Source organism: Helicoverpa zea, chromosome 11 (assembly GCF_022581195.2).
Source record: "Helicoverpa zea isolate HzStark_Cry1AcR chromosome 11, ilHelZeax1.1, whole genome shotgun sequence".
In the NCBI taxonomy this organism is placed as follows: Eukaryota; Metazoa; Arthropoda; class Insecta; order Lepidoptera; family Noctuidae; genus Helicoverpa; species Helicoverpa zea.
In genome coordinates this window covers 6,004,616-6,031,151 of record NC_061462.1, presented here as the reverse complement: position 1 = coordinate 6,031,151, position 26,536 = coordinate 6,004,616, and the positions used below count along the sequence as shown (strand labels likewise).

The window sequence follows — 26,536 nt, the reverse complement described above, 5'->3', positions numbered from 1 at the left end:
GTATGTTTGTAATTTTATGAATGATCAAATTTATATATTTGAATGCATGTTGGTTTTTTTCAGCTGTTTGTGTTCCTGTTTGCGCCTCTGTCACACCACCTGAAAGAGTCTGACTTCACAAACAACTATCGGTTAGAAAATGGCCTTAAGATGTGGCAAGCGATGTGGGAGTTCAGGCACCCGGAAGCCCCTTGCTTCACCACACTGGTCAAGCCAAAGCCCAAGCCTCTAGGTGGCAAGTATTCCAAGAGACACCAGCCAGGCGACGTGTTTATGGGACGTATGTAGAGAGACCTATCATACTTTTACTCTTTAGTAATTTTATTACTAACGACTATAATTTATGGTACTTTTCTTTCCTTAACATGATTTCTTGCGATTGCATCCCCTGGACTGACCCCGCTGGAGTTTGTTTATTTACCACTATGACCAATCTCTAATTTCTTTATGTATTTAGCAACCTTGGGCGTATGCGTAAAACCTTTTTACTGTATTAAGCTTGGTTTCGAAACATTTTGATATTATTAAAATTATACATTACACACACTTAAAAACTGGCATAGTTTATGACTAAAACTTTTTGTTCTTACAGGAAAACTGTCGAAAGAGGAAGGAGGTGGTGGTGGGAATGTGAATGGAAGTCCTCCCAGCCAGAACGTGTCGATGTCGCAGTCGGAAGTGACGTCAAAACAGGCCAGTACTGAGGAGGAACCGTGGCTGTCTTCCCCTAAAGACACCATATTCCCTGAAACTATTCCTGAAGAGAGTTCTAGCACTGAGGAAGAACATGTGGTAAGATAAAAATAAACATATAATTATCTAATGTGAAACTCAAATACAAAAAATATTTTAAATATCTTTTGCCCTGCAACACTGCAAAAGTTTAAAATAACCTAATGACAAGTAGTTCAAAGCTACAAAAAAATATTTCATTGATGATCTTGAAAAATGTTCGTACCTAAGCATTTGTCAAAATTAATAATTCATGTTCCTATTTTTCCAGTTTATTTATCGGCTTCCTTCGGAACAAAATTTCGGTGGCGCTGTCAAAGAAGCTTATACAGTGTATGCTGCGGATCCCAGTATTTTCCAACTGCGTAAGACCGACCCTTCAAAGCCGGGACTGCCAGGCATCAAACCTTTACCACAAATAACTAAGATGAGGTAAGAACATATTCTAACTGTTTTTTACGGTTCACCTAAGGCCTTCGTTTTCAATCAAGATTTTGTTTAATTCCTTCCCATATTTGATTTCATTCGTAATACTTTTTTACTACGTACCTACAAATCCATACAAATCTTCCTCTTGGTGACGGATTTTCTGATGATTCCATCATCTTCCGAGCCTTTTCCTATGTTGGGGTCGGCTACCAGTCTAACCGGATACAGCTGAGTACCAATAACCCAATTTTCTGATGATTGATTTCGCCATATGATTGTTTACAGTTCGTCAGATAAAGAGTCTTTATCGGACAGTGGCGGCGGCGGCGGGGGTGGTCCCACAAAAGGCACTCCTACTTCAACCGAGAAAGCACCTACTGCTAAACAGGGAAACGTAAGTAATATTCTAGAAGATTCTTTCTTACATGAAGAAGAAAATCGGGTGATTTGAATAGAATTTAAGTCCAAGGTGGTGTATTTTCAGGTATCAGCTGCAACTTTCCTAGATGTAGCCACGATGCGGTGTTTATTTACCTCGCAGTGGCAGGAGGAAGGCGTGTATTGGGCTCTACACTACTTATACAATAGGTAGCTATAGTATATTTCATTAAAGGGTAAGAGTTACAATTTAGGTATGTAGGAACCTCATTACTAAGATGATTTTCGATTTCAGACTTCGCGACATATGCGACGACATGTCCAAACAAACGCAACCGAGAAAAAGGAGCAATTCTCTGCCGATACCGAAAATAGAGGTTTCCGTGTACCAGAGCCCGGATATAAAGGACCGGGACTCACTCAAGAACTTCATTGAAGTACCAGAAGTTAAAGACATGTCTCCAATAACAGAAATGCCTTTCGCATCACCGCCCAAAGCTGAAGAGGAGAACGTCATGATGCGAAGGTCCAGCGAGAAGATAAAAAAGAAAATGAAAATGGCGGACTTAAAAGCGTTTGTCGAAACAAAGTTGCTATCGAAATCAGAAAAGGCGCTAGAGAAAATTGGCCACGACGAACACAAGACGTTCTCCTTCCACTCTGCAGTTAGGATGCTATCTGTAGCTATATTTCTCATTAGCTTTAACTTTTTCGTAATATAAATCTTTAATTTAAATTGTTTTGCAGGAATACCACAGAAGTCTGGACAATACGGACGATCGGCCTAATTCTGCGTTAGCGAGTAACTTCCCGCCAATAGCCCCGAGACTCACTGGTGATTTGTTCCACTGCAACCTAATCAAAGGGAAAAGTATGCCCAGTCTTAGGTAAATATAACAATTCTTTAATTTACCCTTTCATTATTTTCTTTCTCATGGCATTTTCCATTTAAACCTTTATAGCGTTAGTAATTTTTAATGACATTTTAAGTAAGTAAAATTGACAAAGCGTAGATTTTTTTGTACCTATTTTAAAACGATTTACAGAATACAATAGAACATTTAGGTTTATTAATAGAAGTAGAATATGATTTTAAAATTCTAGATTTCAATAGAGAGGAAGAAATATGACTGACAAAATACTTAGAGGTAACTTCCACAATCACTATTTGTACTACTTATATATTTTTAAATTATTGTAATGTTATCAACTAAGAATACTGCATAGTTGTGTTCTCCCTCTCTTACTATCTGTTCAAAGATCTTACAAGCTGAAGTAACCGCTAAGCAAACATTGAAGCAGCAGCAGAAATATGATTTTATTAATATTCACAATATCGAACTCTAACTGCGTTCTATCACAATCACTATGTAATCATATCCTTTCATTATCGAAGCACAGCATGTTTATTTTATCGACACAACTTCTGGGTGAAAATTCTATTTAAAATTATATTTATTCTCTTTCTCCCATCTTGTTGACGCTTGTACCCGTACACTATTGTAATGGACGAACGATTCGGTCGCTAGCTGTTTGATTGATGAGCTAGCATCCAATGGGTAAGTGAGCAAATTAACAAAGAAATTAGAGGCTTCGTAACTTAGACGCTAGTCTTGCCGGATTGGTAATACATATACTATTGTATTACGATATTATTAGGCGTAGAGGTTTCGCTTCACATTTGTATAAGCACTTCGGATATGAGGCCTATTTTATTATATAATTGCTACGTAATGTAGGCTTGTTTTATACACAAAACAATTACTTTGATCTTAACAAGAACACACAGACGCACACTGTCACGAGTCACTATGAAACAGAACATCAAAGTAGTTGTATGCACGCACAATGCTCATTAGATATCTGATACACTATTCATAAAACAAATTATTGCATTAGAATAATAGCAAGATAACGTAGTTAGATAAAATGAATTTATTGAATTCGTTCATTTAGTTTTAGGCTTTATTGGATGCGATAATGCGTACAATTCATGCAAACTTCACCTTATTTACAAACCATAATGGTTAACAATTAAAGCGTACAATTTTAAACTTTAATGCTTCACGTTAAGGATTATGTTCAATTGCAATTTTAGAGGTTCTTCTTGAAAATATCGGCAAAGTTAATCAGTATTTTAGCATGAAATATACACAAAATATTTAGCATGAACAAAACACACGACAAAACACAGGTATGATGTGGAGTCTTAATGGTTAACAAAGCGATAAACATAGCTTAGATAAATTAAATACATAATCAAGAATAATGATAATTACTATTTATTATAATGAAGTGGTCTCTGGTAAGTATGACGATATTTTCCTTAGACCTATTAGTATAAATGTCGGTCTTGCAGGTACATAGACGAGGTGCGAACAGAACGGACACAGGGTCCCTCAAACACAATGCCCACAAATGCGCAGAAGAAAAAGAACCCTATTATAACTGTGACTGAACATACACCTACACCATCGCCGGATTATTTGTCGAAGACTAGACAGGCAAGTAACGGATTCAAAATATTTGTTCGGTCATCAATAAGTCTTCTGCATTTTTTTGTTCCGAATATTGACATCATTCACGATGTAGCTCTAATATACGATCTCGAAATTCAATCACCAAACTTGCCGAAAATATTGATGAATTTGGTACTATAATACTATCGGCTATTTACGAGTACTTTGACTATCAGACCGTTAACCATGATCTTATTAGAAAAATTATATTAAATTTTTCTTCACAGGGATCGCTAGAATCTCAAATCGACTCAGTCAGCATGCAAGGGTCTCAACACATCCCCACACCAGAACGCAAGCCTAGCCTCACACGTTCACAAACTGACTCCAACATTACTTACGTGGTTGAAGAAATACAAGAGGCCCCCGGATCTTTGCATTATATTACTAAAGATGGCGATATTGATTTCCAAGTGGTTCTTAAAGTAAGTAGAGCTAAGATTTTAAAGTATGTAAAAAAAATTGTCCTATGTTTTTAATCGTTGTACTTTCGCGTAATGAGTGTTGCACTCTAACTAACCAAAACCCACCATGTTCCTTCTTAAGGGTCCGTTCAGACAGACCGGCTCGGAGAGAAGAGCAAATTCTTAACACGTTGAAAATCGAGTACTTAGTATTTGTAGTAAGGTTTATTTTTGGATGTGCTCTGCTTTTGTCATAAAGAATGCTCGGAGGCGCTCGGTGTTAAATAGTAAGAGGAGCCGACCGGCTCCGATCGTGTGCTTTTTCTTGACGTTTGACACCGTTTACATGCTCTTTAATGGTCGCGCAGGCGATCGGCTCCGGTCTGTGTGAAAAGAAAAATGCGCGCCGATGCTCTCCGAGCCGGTCTGTTTCAACGGATCCTAAGCCCTTCATGTACCAGGGCCTCAGTAACTCTTACGATGAATCCTGTGTAGCCCTTAAATGTTGTCCTCAAAATTGCAGGCCGTATACTCCGTATCAACAATGGACAGTTTCTACATAACTCTTCGTGTTATGGAAGTCATGTTGAACTTGGTAGATACACTCATGGAAATGGGCGTTCACAAAAACTGGCAAAATACGAAGAACGATGAACCTCAACCGGGTAACGTTGACCCTATGGCTGATTTTAATAAAGATAAGGACAGCAAAGTAAGTAATGAAATGAACGATGAGATGAGATAACTAGATTTATTTTCTGATTCCAATTTCCTTTTTATTCAGAACCACTAAGTCATCTACATACATCTCCCTCAGTAATTTTAAGCTAACTCTCACATGAGAAAGCCTGAAATGGTCCGTTTTGTTTTTAGGAAAGAGATTCTGGTATCCCATGTGCTCAAAGTCAAGATTCTACGAACGTGGAAGGAGGTGACAGTACAAAAGAGAAAACGAGAGAAGAGGACAACTTGGATTGTCCTTATTACATGATAATGCATGTTATACTCAGGTAGTTATATAAAATGTTGTTACTATGTGTTACATGCGTTACCATAACATTGCACAAAACTAAAAAGCATTTCTAAATACTTTATATTGTCTAGAAAAGTAATTTTGACTTGTCCCAAATTTTGAATACGTGGGGTTCTCACAAGGTTGAATTCTAGGTCCATTGTAACTTCCCTCGTCTTTTCTTCAGTACATACGTACCAATAATTTTAATGCCACTTTTCATCACCAGGTTACTCCGTCAACTAGGCTGTTCTCACGGTTGCACAACGGCCCTCCGCGGCCCTCAAGCTGAATGCCTTCGCGTTCAAGCCCGCAACTCGCTCCGTCAATTACGTTCAGCGTCCATACCCAAGTTTACCTCGCGTTTGAAGGAAATGACCAAATATTCGCCGATACGTGAAGTGCTTGATAACTTGCATGCGGCTGTTGGGTTTTGTGCTGAACCCTCGACTTTGGTTTCTCCTATGAGTGAGTATGAACATCTTCGAGTCGCTATATTTTCAGTTTATTTCTATCGTATACTCGCTCCTTAATTACAACCAGTAAACTCCTATTTCTAGCATTCCTTTTAGGTACTTGGAAAAATAAAGTTTTTATCATATACCGTCATGGCATGTTGAATTTCTTGTTACTATAAATAAAACTTCCCTGAATCCCTTGATTACAAATCTGCTCTCGTGGTTTACTTGGTTTACGTAGGAACTCTTTTTAAACAACCATTACTTCCAACTATATCTTTCCCCTCTTTCTCCTTCTCATAGACCAACAAAAACGCAGTTTCACGAAATCTCCAGATATTACCAATCTGCAGTCGGGATACGCGTCTAACTTCGGCGCCGGTCAGGGACCGAATGCGAGCAGAGCTATAGAGACTTTCATCATTGAGACTACCTTCCGAGTTCTTGTTACGCGGTTCGCTTTAATGCATAAGGAGTTGAAGATGCTTGATAACTCTGTAAGTATTCTATGTTGATGACTTAGTATTTCATATTCAGAAATTGGCAAGTCGATGTATACTAATTCATTTCAAATAGCAAAAATCCTCATTCTTATGCCACAACCCTCTTCAATCTTATGTCTGTTTTGTATGGCATTTGGTGAGATGTAAGTGTTAAAAATCACCTTTAAGTTTAAGAGATTAAGGTTTACATTTCCACAACAATTTTAATGAATTCGGCTATAAAGCAAAATATGAATTTCCTCAGACTTTATATATGGAAGTACGTCTACTACTGAGCTATGTACGCGAAGCTCACGGTGGGGAGTTTCGAGTGGTGGCCTTTAGCGCATTAATGGACACCGCAGAAAGACCTGACAGCCAGCTCAAAGAGTCTAATATGCAGACTACCAGAGTTATTAGGTTAGTATGTTATAATTTAGATATTTATTCCTATAAAATTCGCACCTAATTAGGTTTGTGTTATTGACAAGGAAACATTAAGGTTTTGCTCTTCTTCTCGAATGAGGTATAGGTTTAAACCCAACAAGGCCTAGATGTTGTTTTTTCAAGCCTGAAGACGTGGAATTTTAACAACGACTGCTACTGAGTAGCATTTGAGGACACGGGCAAAGTTTTTGTTTAGTTATGTCGAATGTTTGGACCGAAAATAAGTGTAGTATATTGCAGGTCGGTAACAATATTTCTTATTTCCAATCATTTATTCCAGACACATTCCTCGTCAAAGCGAAGAGGAACGTAACTCAGACACGGGCGCTGACTCGGGCTGCGCTCCCGACGAGCGATCACATAAGAAGTTCACTTTCAAGAAGAGAAGCACTTCTTCTACTGGGGCTCATGTAAATATGCGAACTTATATTTTCTTCACACTAATATAATAAACATGGATGTTTGGACGTGTTTTTTGATGTTTGGCCAGGCAATGACAACTGATCTGATTACGATATTAGAACAGTAATGTAGCTTAGGTACACATCATAATAACACAAAGGCATTTTTATCCGGTAGCAGGAAATAGTAATGTCTAATAATCTGCGGGCTAGCTAATAATAATGTTTAAATGTTATAATAATAATTATGAAACAACCTTTTTGTTTCAGAGCCTCTTAGAAACAGAGGGCGGCGAAGAGTCAGCGAGCCAGTCGCCTCTCTCAGTCCGCACGCGACGCTACCAGCTCACGCCGCGACAATCTGAGCGAACCATCCCCTCCGCCTCCTCCGCAGACATCACGCCGCATCACAAGATCTCCCACTCCAAGTCTATCCCGTCAAAGTTCCACATCGCAGGCATTGGTAAAATAAAACATTGTTGTGCTGACCTCCGAATGAGAAAGTGTATGTATATCTGTGTTGGTTCGTTTGTCATTGCGACTAGTTGTCAGTCATGACCACCAATCACACATGAGCTAAAAATGGGGATAGTAGTGTCAAAATGTGGCTACAACATTTCGACTTTTTTCATCATGTTAGATTTACAAAATCCACTTTTTATTCCACACTAAACTTCCATATATCAACATTTCACACTTTTTTCAGTGAATTGGTTCCGTCAAAAACCTCATCATTCTCAATCGTTGATCCGCAATGGAGGTGGTTCAGGTGAATCGCTGCCGATCTCTGGCAGTATGATATCTTTGGCTAGACCACCGCATATGCCGCCTCCACATACTTCCCGCCCTGTCCATGTGAAGCGTAGAGTTGGATATACTTTGAACAGGTACAATATATTTTTATACTCCATTTGAGTAGGTATTAACTAAATAAAACAATCTTGATAGGAGTTCTTACACAAATACATATCAAATAAATGAAATAATGATTAAATTCGTTAAGTAATATTTCTTACTGTATTTTCATTTTTTTTTGCTGCATTATATTTTTTAACTGAGCATATAAATAAAAAGTAATATTAAGATTGTTTACCTCAAGTTAAGTGCCTTGTCATATGGAGTATATTATGTAGACGACATCATAAGAGAAAATTGAATTGTAAATAAATGTGTCTCTTGTGTATTTTAGGGCTCGAAAGAGGGTTGAAGATAGACTGAACAGATTTGGACTAAGAAAGATGGGGAAAAAGAGAGATGGCAGCATTGAAGATACCAGTGGCGGTTGTGAGTTCTTATTATTTCTTTATTCTTGTAAACGAAACTATCATATAGATAAAATTCTTAGCTTCCTTCGTAAATAATTAAAATGATGAAATATCTCGAATACAGAATTATGAACTATAATCAGTATTTTTTTTTTGTTTTAATGAAAACACAATTCTTGTCCTCATCATTTGACATGCACTATTAACTCATTTTCATAATCTTTTTTTTTACTTAAGTAGCCAGAGTTACTTACATAACATCTATTGCTATCATAAGACATAATGCCTACATAATATCTATTTATTCCTGGTAAACAAACATGTGAACACCTCCAAGGTACAAAGTTTTACAATACAATGTACCTTCCCACTTCCCAGACATGTCCCGTCGTGGCTCCGCAGAGGGCGGGTCGGGCGGAGGCGAGTCAGAGGTAGTGATACTAAAGCGACGTCGCTTAGTGGCCGCGGCGCCGTTATACGCGGGGCTGGCGCGGTTCAACTTTCTTTTGGATGCCACGCAGCCAGGCGGGACTCCGGACGCGCTTTTCATGGCCGCTCTGTTGGATTTGGTAAGGGAAAAATAATTTTGATTCAAAGTTGAGGATAAAATATAGAATCCTAGTTGTATAAAAGCAAAGTTTTATTGCCATATGGCAGAGAGGTTAGGTATATTGCTGTATCTCAAAAACTTATGAAGGTCGATAGATGGCAGTGCTACTAGCATCATCCTGCCCTGTTCCTCTTTATTCCCACTATTTGAAATAAAAACATTTCTTGAACATTCAAGTAATGAAAACATGACTTTGACTTGATTCAAAGGCACATACATAGGGTACATCTATTCCTAAAACTTAACAATTTTTTAAGATTTTCGAATCAAAATTTTATCTTTGGAAAAAAATGTTTAACACTTGTACTTTTTTACTAGTCTAATGGCAAATCTCTTTTCAGCCGCATACAGTGGTAGTTGGGAGAGCTGCAATACTTCTAGAATGTGCGCATTTAGTACACAACTGCAATAAAGGTCAATGGCCTTATTGGCTCAAATCAAATACGTCCAAAGCGGCTGGTAAGCATGATAGTACTTACAATTGATAATAATTTATGAATAAGTTTATTTAAAGTATCAAAACTTATTTAAACCGTATGTTTTCAGTGTCTTTGAACCCTCAACTGAAGAGGCAACGTTTAGCTGGCAAGCTGTTTTATCAATGGGCAGAAGTAAGTGGTCAACATACCCTATTACGATTCAAAAACTTTCCATATGGTAACTTAATTTCTTATTCTATGTTAAAACACTGGTGTATAATCAATATTCGTCCATATTACAGGCTATAGGAAACAGACTGGAAGAAATGTTGATAGAAGACAAAAAGCACATTGATACGGTCGTCAACCTAGTTAACGATCCAGATGGACAGCGAGAACTCTTGCAGCAAGATGAAGAAGAGGATTTCTTAGACGAAGGTACACTTAAACCAATATAATACAAAAGTATGTAAACAAATATCCATATGGCGAATTAACCTACATATAATGTTTTTTTTATTTTACAGCCAGCATACGTCTTCCTGGAAAACCCGTTGGTGCCGAATGCCCTCGAGCTCTCAGAATAATTGCGTGTGTTCTTCTATTCGAAATCACAGCATTCCTGCGCGAAACCTATCAAAACCTGCCGAAGACTAACCGATCCTCGCTAAAGGAAAGAGGACCCTGGGACAGAGTTTACAGGTACCAAATTCCCTTGCATTTTATCATTAGAAGATTATTTTTGGTAAGTAGCTTATGAATTCTTTGGTGTAAAACGTTTTATTTTTTTGTCATTATGTTATGCGAAGATGGATGGAAAAACGACGTATTTTGTGTAAGACTAAGTGAGTTCATTATGTTCAGTTCATATGAAATGTATTAAGAGGAGTGCATAATTATATTTGACAATACTTTTATTTTAACAGGGCTCTTAGCAGTCAACACACATTAATGCCAGTCGAGTATGTTTTCAAACGAAATAATGCATGTTTCCTTGCATACGGCACTAAGCGTGCATGCGTATGTAGAATGTACATAATATTGAATAACGTACACTTTTAAAATGGAAGTATTATGTGCAAATTTCACTGGGACCGATGTGACTCTTATAGCGAATATTGTTCACTTATTGGCAGATTTTGGCACTCGAGATTCACAAATGTTGCTTCATATAAATGACACTTGGTTTTTGTTTCAATCCGAAGATTTTTCCTTGAGTACTTTCATACTTGTGTGTTTCATGCGGCTACATTGGTGACTATCTCATATCCACGTTCTTATTTATAACAAAGAAATTCAAATATACGGTATAATGTGCATACGCACAGTTAATATGCATGGAATGTTGTAAGATAATACACCTAAATTGCTATCGATTAAAATTATTCTAAAATTTTACACGAATATTTAAATTATTTTGTGAAATACACCCTTTCGAAATTTTATCCAATAGTTTTATTAAATGATAAAATAGTTTAGATGAAATTAGAAAAAAGTACAATAATGCTTTTGCTACATTGGCATGCGAAGTCAAACTAAGAATTGAGAGGAAATTGTATAGCGAAAAGACTAGAGGCTAATAAGTAAAATAGCTGGCAAATGCAATCAGACTCGTTGATGGACTTTGCAGTCCATTGACGCGTTGAAATGTGAATAACTTAAACTACAGGGAGGCTAACCGTCGATGGAGTATGGCTCTCTCGAGCATGGGCCACTCGCAGGCGTCTGCGCAAAGCTTGCAATCCATTGCGGGAGCCGAGACAGAGAGAAAGATATCATTCGTACTGCATGAACCGGAGAATGTGTCGGGAGGGAGCAATGTTACGGTAAGTTTCGTAACTTATTTTATATCCACAAAAGCGAGCTTGACAAAGTCGCCGTCGATCTAATTCCATATCAATGGTAAAAAAACATAACAGACTTCAGAATAGCAAACAAGTAACAATCTACAGGGATTTTTGTCATAATCTTTCTCTTTCAGTTGGCAGATGCAATACCGCCGGCGGTGGACGATAAGAAGGGTCGTCTTGGATCTCGCGGCAAAGCGGGCATGCATCGACGTAATACTCAGCAAACGCACTCCGCTTATGGCTCGTTCAAACGACGTTCTATCAAGCTCAGACAGAAGGACACTAGAGATGTTGTAGATGAATGTAAGTTCTTATTAGAATATGACCATTGAAATCCTCTTTATTCTTCATAGGAAAAAAGGTTAAATATTCGTTGCATGATCCTTTTAACTCGACACTGATCCTCTATTAGGCAAATTCCAAGGAATTATCGACAAAATTGTGTTGCCACTTTAATGAGACTTTTAATTCTTTCCAGTTGTAACGAGAAGATCAGATTCAATACAAAGCAGACGGAAAGTGTCTTCGCTGTCCGATAGAAGTGATACTTCAGAAGTTTATCCGGGTGCAGGTAACAGTGGATCTTCTTGCCACATTTATTACTTTCAGAAAGATTTGCCAACATTTTTGAAACCCATGGTTAAGATATCTTATATTTCTATAATGTTTTCTTCAAATAGGAGGAACAGTAATTATGTCAAATGAAGTGGACAGCGGTGGTGAGGAAAGTCCTGGAGTACTTTCTGATGATCACGATCATCCACCGGATAGTCCTGACAGCAATTCTACCGACCCTCCCGATACTAATAAAGGATTCCCATGGCTTAAGGTACCCTGACCCATGAAGCATATAACTTTCTATATAACTAAATATATTTTTTTATATAATTTAGTAACTTTTGTGTTTCGGTGTCCAATGACATAACTACTAATGTTTCCAAAACGTTTCATAGGTGATGGTAAAGTTCCTCAACTCATTCAACTACGTATGCTGCCATCAAAACTTCTGTCATCCTTACTGCTTTAGACGAAACATGAGATCTAGTGTGAGGCTTATGAAGTCTGTACAAAAGGTATCAACCTTTTTTCGTTATCCTTACACGAATTATCTATGCTTATATAGCACTAACATTTCTATGGTTACATACATTCCAATTTTAGATTTATGGTGAGAAGTTTGGCCCTGAAATAAATACGACAAGTTCTGACGAAGGAAACGGTGGTACACGTCGGGGACGACGCTCTCGAAAGTCCTCAGAGCACTCTACAGATAGGTATACTCAGTATGAGACCAATTTGTTGAAATTCGGAATACCAAACCTGGTTCACTCTGTATTTTTGTCACCTTCTTAAAGCAAGGTAAAATTTGGACTAGCACTTAATTGGCAACCTGAACTACACTAACGTTTTTTGGAAATAAAATGAATGATTTCTTTATCGATACGCACAGAAACTAAATCATCGATATAAAATTTCATCCTCAGAATCGAGCGTTCCGTAATCGAGAGTGCAGGATTAGCGTACCGGGCTGCGGGTGGGGAACAAAGCAATCTTGCGGCTGAAGGAGTGCCTTCGAAACCAGCTGCCGTGCCTTATCCGCCAGTTGATCCACCACCTATACTGAAGTATTTGAAGGGACAGGTATAGTCCAGTTTTGTGCATCGTTATTTATAGATAATACTATTATATTTATTTATTCGACTTACACGGCCTTGACAGCTAATTACATAAATCTAGAAGTGAAATATCGATAATATCGATACTATGAAATATCGATAAGTGTTTGTAAAAACCTCTGACGGTCTTTATTGCTATCTTCGTGAGTCGTATAATAACACTTTTGATATAAACATTTTCTACTCTGACATTTCCTAAATTACACTCACAATGTCAATAGGATTATAGGAATACATATGAACTTTAAAACCTTTCAAGGTTAAATATTGTTACAGGTCCGTGACGCCTACCACACTCCTTTAGCGACCTTAATCAAAGGGGCCACAACTATGGGAGAAGATATGTTCGCAGAATGTGCCCCAGTAGCATGGCAGTTACTATTGGAATCTGATCGAGAACTCAGTTCTTGTGCCGCGGCACTGTTCATATTAGCTGCGGTGAAAGCCCCGACTACCGCTACGGAGATCATGCATAATGATTTGAAGCATAGCGAGCCGAGTACCAGGTAAGGGAAATTGTGACTTGTTCTAAATGATGTAGGGTGTATTTTGCAGTAAGCATATGTAAAAAGCAACTTTGTTATGAATGGTGTAGGGTTTATTTTTGTTGTAAGTATTTGTGTATAAATTAACTTTAGGAATTAACTTTAAAAAAAAATTATACAAAAAGTTGTTTAGTACAACTTTTTGTATAATTTTTTTTTTGAACATTCATAATAGCTGCAGGACTTTTGTGTAGATGTTTTGATGTCAATTTTCCACAAAACCACTTTTACATAAGATGTGAAGAATACTCAGGACATAAAATTTTGGCTTCCAGAATAAACGCAATCCTAAGATTCCAAGTAATGTGGAAGCTCAGATACCAAGTATGGCCCCGCATGGAAGAAGGTGCTTCCGTAACATTCAAAGTGCCTCCCCCAGGCATTGAGTTCACGTTACCTTCTCCTAAGATCGGCATCGAGTCGCTCGCTGTAGTGGACCCACCGTGGACCCCACAGGTTAAAGACAAGGATATGGAGATGACTTTGAATCAGGAAAGACATGTAAGGCCGAAGCCCAGGTTTAAAATTCGGTATTTTTTTTTTCTTTTAATTTGGCAACCCCACTCATTCTGATTAAAGTAGCTATTAAATATATTTTAACTTAAACAGGTTTTATAGTCTCAGATTTGTATTCACAGCGTTCCCTAGTGACAGCAACGAAGACTCGCAAGAAACAGCAAACGGAAGCAATAAAAAGAGCTCTTCAACAACGTAATGATAAGAAACGTGCGGAACGAGAGAGTTTCCTCATCACAACTATACCGATCACGAGGCAGGCTGCCCGGGAACCCGCTTTGGATCATGCGGCTGATGATCATGTTGACCGTAAGTAGATGATGTAGAAAAGTATATAAAAAAGATGCAGATTTCTTCCTAACGTTGAATTGATTACATCACTACATAGTATAAAACAAATTCGCTTTTTCTGTCCCTATATCCCTATGTCCCTTTGTACGCTTAAATCTTCAAAACTTTGCTTTTCAAAACTAGATAGAGTGATTAAAGAGAAAGGTTTATATGTATAATAACATACATTAAATAGTGGGGAAATACTGTTATCCCGTGAGAAGCCGGATCGGGTCGCTAATTATTCTTATAAAAAACTGGGTTTCACTTAAATTGATCCCCCATACTGATGCAAATGCTATTTACCTCAGCGTTATCCCTTTTCTACGCCCAAAGAGTCTCATCCATATAGTATTTTCGTCTCACAGCTCCAGCAGATGAAGAATTAGTGGAAGGTGTCCGAGGTTCCCATCACACACAAGTAGCTTCCGCATTGTTCCCTTCAACATTATGCTCTGCTGTGGCCGAGATTGTTTCTCTGCTAGACGATGCTGCCGTTTCTAGGGATGGATGTTCTGTGTATGAAGTTGCTTATCAGGTAAAGTATTTTTGTGTTTTATTATTTCTTTTTAGGTTATCATATCATATCATATCATTTATTGCATTCCATAATGTACATTTGGTGGAAAATATAAAATAATAGAGGTAGTCACAATTATGGACCCTGATGGGCACAGCAAAATAGTTAGAAGAGAGGAAGGCGTTTAATGTAATATAGTAGTATCACAGATTATATAATAGTTAGTAGTATGAAGTATAATATTTAAGTATTTATTTATATTATAATATTACGTATATTTTTGTGTAGCATAACTTCGTTTTATAGTTATTTTTCTTTATACGTTGCTTTTATTTAATTTTAGGTTATTTTTTTATCGGTGATATACTCGTTGATTGAATAGTATGCTTTTTTTATTAAAATTTGTTTTAGGATGTTCATGAACTTTGTGTCACTTGTTTCGTTCTTAATTTTGTTGGGCAATTTATTATATATTTTGATGCACATCACGTAGGGGCTGTTGGAGTGTAGTGTCATGTTGGAGGTAGGTAGCATCAGCATATTTTTGTGTCTCAGTGATCTATTGGTGTGTTTGTCTCCGCGTTTGGTAAAGAACTTTGAGTATCTCCTAACGAATTTACATATTTCTAATATGTAGATGCATGGTAATGTGAGTATTTTGTGTTTTTGGAAATAGGGTTTGCAGCTGTCTGTTTGTTCTATGTTTGTTAGTATGCGGATTAGTTTTTTTTTGTAGAATGAAGAGTGATGGTGCGTCGGTACTGTTTCCCCACATGATGATACCGTAGCTGAACCAGGAGTGCGCATACGCGTAGTACGTACTTAGAGCAGTTGGTAGGTCCGTGGTTACCTTTACTTCATGGTTAAATTTTGTAGTGCCAGTCAATTTGAAATACTGGGCGTTAAAATAAATACATAGATACTTCTGAATAAAAATTGTCTTAATTGTGATCTGACTTTTGAGTCTAGAATATTTACACGACTAGCTGTCTCCCAAGGTTTCACCCGCGTTCTGGGGGAACTTCTTCCCAACAACCCGACAAACAAAAAAATGTTTCGACTTTATTACATAAGAATAGATTTACTATATTTATATAGATAAATCAGACTCATATGTATTTTTCTTTGTAGGTTATCTGGTGTTGTCTCGTAGAAGACTCCGCACTGTTCCTTCGCCATGTTCTCGAAAGATTGACTCGCGACCATCAGGACGAGATGTTCAAGCTACTCCGTCATTTGATTCGGTTTATTCCGCGATTACCGCAGCAGGCTGCCTTTGCGCTTTACAACTATATTATAGGGTATGTCATGTTCTACGTGAGGAGTCCCCATGAAGAGGGGCAGAGACTCGTTGGTGCTGCTTTGTCTATATTGTGGATGGTGAGTCATGTTACCATCATATACATATGTATTTTTTATTTGGGACAAAAATATTTTACATGCTTAATTACACTATTTTTATGTTAACATTTTTTTTTACAAATACGCATAACATTTTGCAAATTATTGTTATTATACATCTAACCCACACTATTGTAAAAAAAAATATCTTTAGAAGTTAATAAAAATATTTTTGGAAAGAGTAAATATGTTATAATATTCTAAACTAAAATTAAATTCACAATCTCATTTTGGCAGATTTTCAAAAAGTATAATTTCACTTCCAGGTGGTTCACAGTGTACACGGTATAATGTTCAAAGATCTTAAACAGATCTTGCGAAAAGAGCAATGTGATGCTTCTATACTGCTTACTGCTAATGTGCCTGCGGCTAAGAAGATTATCGTACATGGCCCTCGTAAGAAACATTAAAAACCTACTAAACAAATTTAATGTTTAAGTAGCCTGTTTCATGAAGTAACAATAAGTATTTTATTTCAGCTGACAACGAAGGTTGCATTCCATCCCAGTTCCCTGTGCAAGAAGACACAGTCTTTGCTCAAATCCTCAAAGAATCTCTCGATTTCTTCGGCATACCAGAAAAGTTGCATAGAGAACATTTCCTTGTCGACTTTAAAACACGTAAGTACCTTAATTGCTCACTAAAATATTGCTAGACTTAGCATATGGAAAAAAAACATGCTGCGTCGACCCCAAATAACATTGGAATGAGGCAGGAGGAGAAGGACAGGTTTCTACATGCCCTTTATTTCACCTTTTTTAAACATAATTTATTATTTCGCAGGACAAATCCATAACCCACAAGGTTACGTTCGAGACCACTATTTCTTCAAACGCTCTCAGTACCCACAATTAGGATTGGTCCACATGGAACCCGATGAAGCTTTCCAAAAATTGCAAGAACAAGAACTCTTGCAGAAGTTCGTTGAAATCGGAAAAGTCTTGCTTACTTGGGCTATATTGAAAAATGTTGATATGGTATGTAGTATATTTTATGACCATATTTTTTATTTATTTATGTAAAGTGGACTTTTATTTTAATACCTTTAACTATTTGTTTATTTAATTAATACAAAATATTATTTCAGGTGGTTCAACGTGTCGTATTTCTGCACGATGAACTCATGAAGTTACCATCATTCCCCCGAAAGGCTCTTGAAGCAGATCTCGTTCTATACAGTCGGGGAGCCTTGGGATCAACACTTTTAGGCTTAGATGTGTTACATAAGTTTATGTAAGTTTCCTCATTTATCAAGAATATAAAAAAAAAAACTATAAATATGTATTTTCCGTATAAAAAATGATTCTATTTAATGTTTCAGGTGGGTACGATTAATAGCTAGGATGTTCGAAGCTATGGCAGGAAACTTTACGTCTTCACGTGACATTCATTTGTTCCTCAACGTTTTGAATGGTGCTCTAATGTTGCATAGCGAAGACTCTTTGATACTCCGATATGTTATTGCTACATACGTCAATGCTGCTTTTAATTTTAAAAGCATTTTTTCTACAAATGGGTACGTATTATAAATAATTAATTTATTATAAAAATTTGATCATCATCATCATCAGCCTATCGCAATCCACTGCTGGACATCGGCCTCTCTTTAAAATTTTATAAATAAGTGAAATTAATTCATGTTTCCTTATCTTTCAGGTATTTGCTCATCATGCCAACATTACTGCAAATATACTCAAACTTCCAAACAAATAAATTAGTAACAACAACGATTGAATACGCGGTCAAGCAGTTTTATTTACTGAACCGCAAACCATTTATTTTGCAAATGTTTGGATCTGTGTCCGCCATTTTGGATACAGATGAAGAATCGACTTATGGAGATGCTAGTAAAGTAAGTTGTTACAACTCATCCTTTATTGACAGTGTTTTCCATTAAATGATCTGTCTTCGCTGATTATAATACATATCATAAACAACATTTTACCATAGTTCTGTCAAGACTTTGGCATAAAAAAGAAAATGCATAAGATGGGCTCAGCATAACATAAAGTGAAAGTCAACTAACAATAAATAAGCCTTGTGAAACCCCTCAATGACCAGTTTATACTCTTATACATCGCCCATTTTTTTGACACCGCCCAAAAAAAAAACTTTATTTCAGGTACAATCAAGCTGCCTCTTCAACCTCCTTCTAAGTTTAGAAACACCGTCCCCCGACCCACTACATATAGCTGAGTTAATCAAAGAAGAGAAACCACTAAAGCCGATAGATTTCTGCTATCGTGATGAAGAGGAGATGGTCAATGTGTTGGACTGCATCAGCCTTTGTGTTATGGTTGTTTCGTATTCTGCTGAGAGTATGAGGGGGTATCAGATGTTGGTGAGTGTTTGAAAGGGCATACATTAGGTAGGGAGCGACTGCTATAGTCAACCTTCATTACGCAACAATAAGGGCGCTTTTAAATTAGCTGCATTTAGAATTATATTTTTTAGAATTTACGGGATAGTATTAAGTACCATATTAAGTTAAACAAAAATTGTAGAACATATTAAAACTTGCACAACAGGCAGTTTTCAAGCTAAGTGATATTTTATTGTTAGCCTCTCAATTTGAACCTTTATAATAATATATTATGTCTTTATAGATAATATTGGAAGCAATACTCCCGTGCTATGTAAAGCAAATTCAACTGCCCACCTACAATCGAGAGGGAAAAACAGAAAAAGAAATCATACAGCAACTAGCTATTGCTATAAAAACACTCGTGAATAACTGCGAAGGACTTTCTAAGTAAGTTTTTAGGACAACATAATTTTTCTAAGCTTTAATATTAGGTTCCGCCTTTGGCCCAAATTCCATCAAAGCGAAGCGGACTGGAGAAGTTTTTAAACAACCAATATTTTCAAAAGATATAGATTTTAGATATATATAGATTTATTATTCAAAATTATTCAAAAGTATAATCTCCACCCATTTCAAAGTCACATCATTTATTGAGAAATTAGAAGAAAAATTACAAACGGACAGCACCCCCAAAAACGCCCCCTTTCACATTTAGTAGTATAATGAGCAAGGAAATTCCATTGGGTGTTTAAAAACTACTCTGCTCCGCTCCGCTTTGTTGGAGTATGAGCCTAAACCCATACCTAAATCGCAGTGAAAACAAACTTTAAATATGCATTTTGCTTGTGTAAATAAAATCCACAGTGAAAAGAGAAACAGCCGCCAATCAAAATCCCTATCATATCATTTGTTCTCCGCTTTACGCAAGTACGTTAGAACGTATAATAGTGTAAAATGATTTCCTATAGATCTTACAACGGCCCATACAGAACGTCTCCCGAACATAAAGGCTCGTCACAGCGGACGGGGCCGCGTACCGCCGCGGCTACTATCATTGCCTTTGAGGAGTCACACTCTAAGTACGATAACTCCAAGATGCCTGTACCTGAGTATACGGGGGCTGAGGATTCTGAGGTAATGTAAAACTATAAATACATATAATGTACGTTTACATTGCGGTCGCGTAGGACCGCTCACATAGGGCGCATCTAAGTGCTGCTCGAACATAATCCTATCACAGTCGCATTTACGTTAATTGCTGTGGTAGAAATACTTTTGAGAAAGATCTAAAGTAGACTAACGTTTCAGTGCTTCGGGGAAGGTATATTACGCTACATAGACGATTTTAGCATATTTTGTCATATAGCTTCAGCGGTTATACACCTCGGTATTTTTTGTTACTTCATATTAGCGCTTACTATGAATCTAGCTCGTACAAACGTAAGTCATTAGTTTAATCATCCCTTATTCTCTCCATATGCCTTCTCTTATCTCATTTTCCCTTTATAAAGAAAATCTATCACAATTTAAACAGCTGGTGCGTGCAGAATACCGCAGGCCTCGCGATGTGCTGCTATCGTTAGTGGGTGAATTTATAGGGCGAGCGACTACACGTTTGTTGGAAATCAATGGTTCTAACCGCAGCGGTGGTACTGAAGGAAAGCCAGTGGAGTTGCTGGATTCGAAATCACATGCAGTAAGTTTTATAATTAACCCTCTAAGACCCGAATCTATTGACAATTTAAAAAAAAAAAAATTAAAAGTTATTTTAAGAATTTTCAGTCAAAAGTTATTTCCAATTTTATCGAATGTCTACTAATCTACATGTATTGCAGATTTGCCATATCAATTCTATTTAGGGTAATTTTGGGTATTCTTATCAGGTTACTCTATGATGTTAGTCAGTCGAATTAACCACCATCATTTTCTTACAGCGCCTTGCAGAAATAGCTCACTCTTTACTAAAGGTATCTCCCTACGACCCTGAGTCCATGGGTTGTCGTGGTCTCCAACGTTACATGACTCAAGTGTTACCAGCCGCCGATTGGGCAGACGATGCCTTAAGACCAGCCCTTATTATGATACTGAGAAGATTGGACAAAGTCTTCCTTAAAATTGCTAAGAAACCTAGCATTAGGGTAAGACTATCATCTATGTATATTTTGTTTTATATTTTACCCTACTTAATATGATAATAGATATCTCTTTTTACCAGCAATTTGTTTATTGACGTATCCTGAATGCTTGATTTTCAGAGAAACACTGATTGGGATTCCGCAGCAGTTCTCTTGAAAGGTGTTTATGAAACAATGATTAGATGTCCCTACATAATGCATTGGCAGCATGTGAAAACTCTGCTCAATACTGTTCAAGTGAGTATCAACCATTTACCAACCAAAGGTTGGTGAAAAGAAAAAGCCTTAGGTGGCTCATATAATTACAAAAATCTTCTTATATGTAAAAATGAATTACTGTCCGTTAGTCTGACTTAAACTAGAGAATGGCTGGACCGATTTGGTTTTAAATGTTTGTAGAGGTCCAGGGAAGGTTTAAACGATACCTACGAAGTTTGTTGAGTCAGTTAGTTACAAAAAAAAACTAAATAACGTTTTAAAATAATTTATTTCCCATTATATTTCTAGGCGCTCATAGTATCAGACAACAATTGTGGAGAGAACTTATCTTCGGCAACCGCAGCGCTGATGTCTCAACCGCCGCCACCACATTTCTGCAGCACAGTCGTGCGATTAATTGCATTGCAGATTATCAATACTGGTGTAAGTATTGCCTATGATAATTATGTTCATACAGTATATATTATCTTTAAAATAACTCTTAACTACGTATAAATAAAATACATTTTGTATTGTCAATTTTTTTTGTTCTACTTTGCTATACAGGATAGTTATTCGTTAGAACAAATGTGTGGAGGCAGCGCATCGTTTCCAACAGGAGAGAAAACTGAAAACATGCTCATGAATCTATTCATGCCGCTTTGTTTACGCGTCGGTAGTGGTAGAAAGGGTAAGCCACATTTTTATAAAATATTAGACAGTAAGAAGTCTTTGCCAACAGGACATTTAAAATTCGACTGATTGAGGTCGGCTTCCAGAGTAACCAAATGCAGAGTGTTTGACCTAGTCAACCAAGTTACACGATACCCCTTCCTTGATAAGAATGTCAGAGTTTCTGGGTCTTATATCGAACCAATCAGTAGCAAAATCTATATCTATATCTTTAAGGAAAAAAATGTTCGATTACATAATTAATAATAATAATTCTTTTCAGATGTACCTCCTCTCCGTCAATCGGACGTAAGCTACTTAGTATCAGTGGTACTGAACGCCTTATGTCCCCCCGCGCCGCCGGGACAACTGGCTGCCGTGAACGCTAAGCTCAATGCTTCTGATAATCGCGCCAATTCTCTTACGTTCACTGGCAGTCGGGATACGAGGAACACTACGAGGCTGTCCAATCAATTGTATAGGATTGCTTTTTTGGGTATGTATGATGATTTCGTCCTAGTGTGTTTTAACCGACTTCACAAAAAGTTTCTAATTCTACTTCGGATATATTTATTTTCCATCTCAAAAGTATTTTCACATGATTCGTGTAGGGTAAAACTAAATAGTAATTTTACCTGGTTGATGGCAATAGAACTAAACGCACTTGTTTGAGGAAAGTGTAGGTATTTACTTGTATTTACTGTGAAATAGAAACCAGAGTAAATGTAAACTATATACAGAAATATTTAACTTTGTATTTCAGTACATAATTATTATTTTTTTCAATATCAAAAATTTAGACAGTTGAAAGAAAAAAAAATGGAAAATTAATTAGAAATTAACATTTTTGATATGCATTTATTTGGCATATATTAATATTAGCTATAAAAAAAAAAAAAAAAAAAAATTATAGAAATTCATATAAAAATATAGAAATAATGTCCCATATATTTTAATTAATATTTCCAGCACTAAAAGTAATGTGCGCCTGCTTCACAAGCGAGCTGTGCACGGAATGGGGTCGCATAGCTCGCGCCATGAGAGACCTGGGCAGAAGGAATGAAGCTGCTCATCATTTGTGGGACTTCCTAGAACATGTTGTAACTTATAGGACCCCGTTGTACATTCTGTTGCAACCGTTTATAGTGCATAAGGTAAGTTTGTTTTATCGATTATTTGAGATGTCATTGTGAACGCAATAACAAAATATAGGCAATACTTTTATCGATAAACTATTTTAAGGACAAGAATACCGATTTCAACATTTCTGTCAAACATTTAAGGCGAATGAAACTGGTAACAGAAAACTCAAATATAAAATGGTTTTTGATGTTTTGCTCAAGTTAAAATTCGATATGAGGCGTGATCTTACCGATTGCGGTAATGATATAGATGAAAGCATTTTTGGATATCCCAGATTATCTCTGAAAGTTCTTACAGTTCAAAAGCAATCCAATATAATGTTATATTTTGTAATAAAAATTATTTATTACAAACTTTTCTCTCCATTTTCTCGTCACAGCTATCCCAACCCCCCATCGGAGACAACGAGCGTCACATGCAATTCGTAGTTCGGGAACGTGTAAGAGGGCTCAAGTTACCCGCCGCGAGGGCAAGAGGTGCTCTGCTAGCCGAACTAGCGAGGGAACTGAGACATATGCGCGATACACATGATCAGTATAAGTTTGGTAAGTAGGTGTAATTATTCAACCCCCCATCGGGGATCAATATTCATATGAGTAGGTTTAAAGGTTTCTTAGACGATATTAAGTATGCAACTGTAGATGTAGGGGTTGCTACTCAAAAAAAATGTGTTGGTGTTGTCATGATTAAAACTAAATTGTGTACTTTCTGTCATATATTTTTGCACCTCTGAAAAGCCAAAAAGTGACATGTTTACTAAGATATTTCCAGGACTACAATTATTTATTTTTCACTCCAAACGGGTAAAACATAATTGTTTTGTTCTAGAACAAATAGCAGAAAACCTCGGTCAGGCCGGCGGGAAACGTGCGTCCGAAGTGTTTCCCCGTACGACAACAGTGCCTGACAAACATCAACAACATCGACCTTCGTTGATATCGATGTTGGTAGGCAGAGGTGGTACCGGAGGACTGCCTAGAACGCCCGATCATCCTTCCGCGCCTCTTTCTGCACAGAGAGGTACGTGGTTTAATCACTCATAAATTAAATAGTCCATGTTTTAGATTAGCAAAAATATTGGACATATTTTGCCAGAACATAAAAACAACAAAGACAATGCATTTCTTTTTCTTAGCTGTTAAGACCAACTACCGTTTTCGTAGGCGGCACACCTACGATCTAAGTACCTACTAGATTACTTATCTGAAGAAATGACAAGAATTTTTTCATCTTTTTTCGAGCAATGTTTCGGCCCATATGATACTCATCACTTATTTCCACAAATCATCTAAATTTTATGTACGTATACGATTTACTAAAATTGGACTAACATGAAATCTGTTACAGAATCGTTATCAAGTAGTTCAACTACAAGTCAGCACATGCCGACGTTTGAGGCTCAGCTGAACAGCGGTCGCCTGAGCGACACCAGCAACAATAACGTTAGCAGTGGCAATTCTCATATAGGTAAGTTTAACACCATTTAACTATTAATAAACGCTGTTACTTTCCTCATTAGTTTACCAAATTAAATACGATTTCGCTCGGGACTTCTCCAGGTTGCAATATACTTTCAACTCTAGCGTAGGTACCACCTTTTTGCCACTACGGTTACCACATATTTCTATGTCATATTGCATCGCAATCGGTTCAGCTATGTAAGCGTGAAAGCGAAAGAAGAGTCCTCCGAAAAAAGACAAACTCTTTTCGGAGGACTCTCTCGAAAGAAGTGCTAATCTGCCAGTCCTTTGGTAGTGTGTTCAATTCTGTAAGCACTAAAGAATTCTGTTTTCTTTTCCCCAGGTTCGTTGAACAACTACGGAAGTGACAAGCCAACCGCCAGTACTCCCTCGTACACAAGCACACAAACTAAGCTAAGATTTGTGCCGTCCGTAGAACTCAAGTTCACGTCTGGTAAGTTTGAACTTATTTTTATCCTTCGCCTACGTTATTACCATCTTCCGTATTTAGTTACTTCTTAATGGTCCCTATTGTACCTATTTCCTTTCGTTACCTAGTCTTTTCCCAAAGAAACCATCAGATCACTCTATGATTTACTTCTTTTGAGCTCCTCAACCTGTAGTGAAAGCTGCCCCATGATGACTTAGTTTGCGCCTGTTACGTAGCCGCAAGCTCCTCCTATTATGTTGTCATTTCATATGCACGAAGAACCTCAAGAAGTCGTGGTGGCCTAGTGGGTAAAAACCAACCTCTCGAGTATGAGGGTGTGGGTTCGATTCCAGGTCAGACAAGTACCAATGCAACTTTTCTAAGTTTGTATGTACTTTCTAAGTATATCTTGGACGCCAATGGCTGATAAAAAGGTGAAGGAAAGCATCTTGAGGAAACCTGGACTATATAGTCTGAAATCACCAACCCGCATTGAGCAAGCGTGGTGATTAATGCTCAAACCTTCTCCATGTTAGAGCCTCTAACTCTCTAATTTAGAGGAGGACTGTGCCTAGCAGTGGGACGATAAAAAGGCTGTAACAGTAACAGGAACCTCAAAACCATTTTCTTTTTACTCTCTTCTTACCAATATCTCAGGAGAAACATCAATGAGTCCACTATCCCCGATGTCACCCGGCGAGGCGTCTTGCGGTGAATGCATCCCGGCTCGTCCGTCCGACAGTGACATGTTAGTGGGCGAAAACTCCGACACGGCCGACGCCGAGAGGCCGCGGTTGCAGCGAGCTCACGGACCTTCTAAGAAGACGTTTAAGTTCCGACGCAGTAGGCATACTAAGCCTGATGTAAGTTTTTATTATTTTACATTAAGGTGCATTCATTGATAATTACCTAGTAATCAAACAATAGGTACAAAGTTTCACAGCCACACCTCCATTAGGTACTGGCAAGGGCTATTGGAGGCAAATGATAAAAATCTTGATACCTACATCATGAATCTACTTTCAATTGTTTCTAACACAGGTGAGCCACGTGCGCCTGGAGTCTGACGACGGCTCGTCCCCGGGCCCCGAGTCCACACCTCTCCGCCGCGCCTGGTCACAGCCGCCATTCCTCCAACCTTCCTACATCAACACCGACACTTCATACGACAGTGAAATCTCGCAGACTTCTTCAACGTCGGGATACAGGCTAGCATTACCTAACCTTCAGTAAATAGACGACCAATACTAAGTGTGGTCAGCATGCCGTATCGATGTGTGAACACCTTTCGAAACGGGTTTTGTGTACCGGCATGATTCACTCATCTCGTGTGCACTGAGTTCCGATATTTACTATTATGTAGTCTATTATAAAGTCATTCATTCATTTGTTCAGTGTATTCGTGAACGCCACAGCTTTGCTGGATATGATGAAATTTGGTATTGATTTCAATATAACTTGGTTAACAATATATTTATTGACCCAGCAATGTGCTCGCTCCTATGACATTGCCTAGTGAAATTGGTCAAGTCTGCCTACTTTGCTATACGCTAACATCAATGGAATCACAATTAAATCGTTAAAAATAAATCTAAACTGTCAAGCGTCAATGATTTAGTCGCCGAGCCGAACCCACCTATAATATAACTAGCTTCTGCCCCGGCTTCGCCCGCGTAGAATTCTACAAAAGTCCGGGATTAAAACTATCCTATGTTCTTTCTCAAGGTCAACTCTATCTCTGTACCAATTTACCAATACCATCAGTTTAGTAGTTTAGACGAGAAAGCGTAACAGACAGA

The 26,536-nt window shown here is 37.6% G+C and overlaps 1 protein-coding gene and 1 long non-coding RNA gene across 2 annotated transcripts in view; one reads left to right on the top strand and one right to left on the bottom strand.

The window, feature by feature from the left end:
- Positions 1–26,536, top strand: part of LOC124634343 (protein unc-80 homolog) — a 30,335-nt gene that overhangs the window by 2,258 nt on the left and 1,541 nt on the right. The window contains exons 6-62 of the mRNA XM_047169891.1: positions 64–280; positions 593–792; positions 1,004–1,164; positions 1,447–1,555; positions 1,646–1,749; positions 1,835–2,219; positions 2,287–2,426; positions 3,899–4,043; positions 4,286–4,483; positions 4,986–5,174; positions 5,336–5,472; positions 5,704–5,942; positions 6,236–6,429; positions 6,680–6,834; positions 7,142–7,271; positions 7,533–7,725; positions 7,969–8,149; positions 8,452–8,546; positions 8,906–9,096; positions 9,479–9,596; positions 9,684–9,748; positions 9,859–9,994; positions 10,084–10,258; positions 11,226–11,382; positions 11,538–11,709; positions 11,885–11,977; positions 12,087–12,235; positions 12,360–12,479; positions 12,568–12,680; positions 12,891–13,047; positions 13,359–13,588; positions 13,903–14,128; positions 14,266–14,452; positions 14,842–15,011; positions 16,125–16,373; positions 16,661–16,790; positions 16,874–17,014; positions 17,178–17,371; positions 17,482–17,627; positions 17,716–17,910; positions 18,051–18,246; positions 18,517–18,735; positions 19,001–19,146; positions 19,668–19,833; positions 20,234–20,395; positions 20,634–20,837; positions 20,955–21,071; positions 21,342–21,476; positions 21,600–21,723; positions 21,988–22,200; positions 22,674–22,858; positions 23,227–23,392; positions 23,676–23,867; positions 24,195–24,314; positions 24,651–24,761; positions 25,395–25,600; positions 25,779–25,945. Coding sequence (XP_047025847.1) covers positions 64–280; positions 593–792; positions 1,004–1,164; positions 1,447–1,555; positions 1,646–1,749; positions 1,835–2,219; positions 2,287–2,426; positions 3,899–4,043; positions 4,286–4,483; positions 4,986–5,174; positions 5,336–5,472; positions 5,704–5,942; positions 6,236–6,429; positions 6,680–6,834; positions 7,142–7,271; positions 7,533–7,725; positions 7,969–8,149; positions 8,452–8,546; positions 8,906–9,096; positions 9,479–9,596; positions 9,684–9,748; positions 9,859–9,994; positions 10,084–10,258; positions 11,226–11,382; positions 11,538–11,709; positions 11,885–11,977; positions 12,087–12,235; positions 12,360–12,479; positions 12,568–12,680; positions 12,891–13,047; positions 13,359–13,588; positions 13,903–14,128; positions 14,266–14,452; positions 14,842–15,011; positions 16,125–16,373; positions 16,661–16,790; positions 16,874–17,014; positions 17,178–17,371; positions 17,482–17,627; positions 17,716–17,910; positions 18,051–18,246; positions 18,517–18,735; positions 19,001–19,146; positions 19,668–19,833; positions 20,234–20,395; positions 20,634–20,837; positions 20,955–21,071; positions 21,342–21,476; positions 21,600–21,723; positions 21,988–22,200; positions 22,674–22,858; positions 23,227–23,392; positions 23,676–23,867; positions 24,195–24,314; positions 24,651–24,761; positions 25,395–25,600; positions 25,779–25,945 — 9,515 coding nt within the window. The remainder of the gene's footprint in view (positions 1–63; positions 281–592; positions 793–1,003; positions 1,165–1,446; positions 1,556–1,645; positions 1,750–1,834; positions 2,220–2,286; positions 2,427–3,898; positions 4,044–4,285; positions 4,484–4,985; positions 5,175–5,335; positions 5,473–5,703; positions 5,943–6,235; positions 6,430–6,679; positions 6,835–7,141; positions 7,272–7,532; positions 7,726–7,968; positions 8,150–8,451; positions 8,547–8,905; positions 9,097–9,478; positions 9,597–9,683; positions 9,749–9,858; positions 9,995–10,083; positions 10,259–11,225; positions 11,383–11,537; positions 11,710–11,884; positions 11,978–12,086; positions 12,236–12,359; positions 12,480–12,567; positions 12,681–12,890; positions 13,048–13,358; positions 13,589–13,902; positions 14,129–14,265; positions 14,453–14,841; positions 15,012–16,124; positions 16,374–16,660; positions 16,791–16,873; positions 17,015–17,177; positions 17,372–17,481; positions 17,628–17,715; positions 17,911–18,050; positions 18,247–18,516; positions 18,736–19,000; positions 19,147–19,667; positions 19,834–20,233; positions 20,396–20,633; positions 20,838–20,954; positions 21,072–21,341; positions 21,477–21,599; positions 21,724–21,987; positions 22,201–22,673; positions 22,859–23,226; positions 23,393–23,675; positions 23,868–24,194; positions 24,315–24,650; positions 24,762–25,394; positions 25,601–25,778; positions 25,946–26,536) is intronic.
- LOC124634346 lies at positions 21,303–23,286 on the bottom strand. The gene is made up of 2 exons (XR_006984846.1): positions 23,077–23,286; positions 21,303–21,427 (listed from the first exon to the last, which is right to left on the bottom strand). It is a non-coding gene; the product is annotated as an uncharacterized LOC124634346 (long non-coding RNA).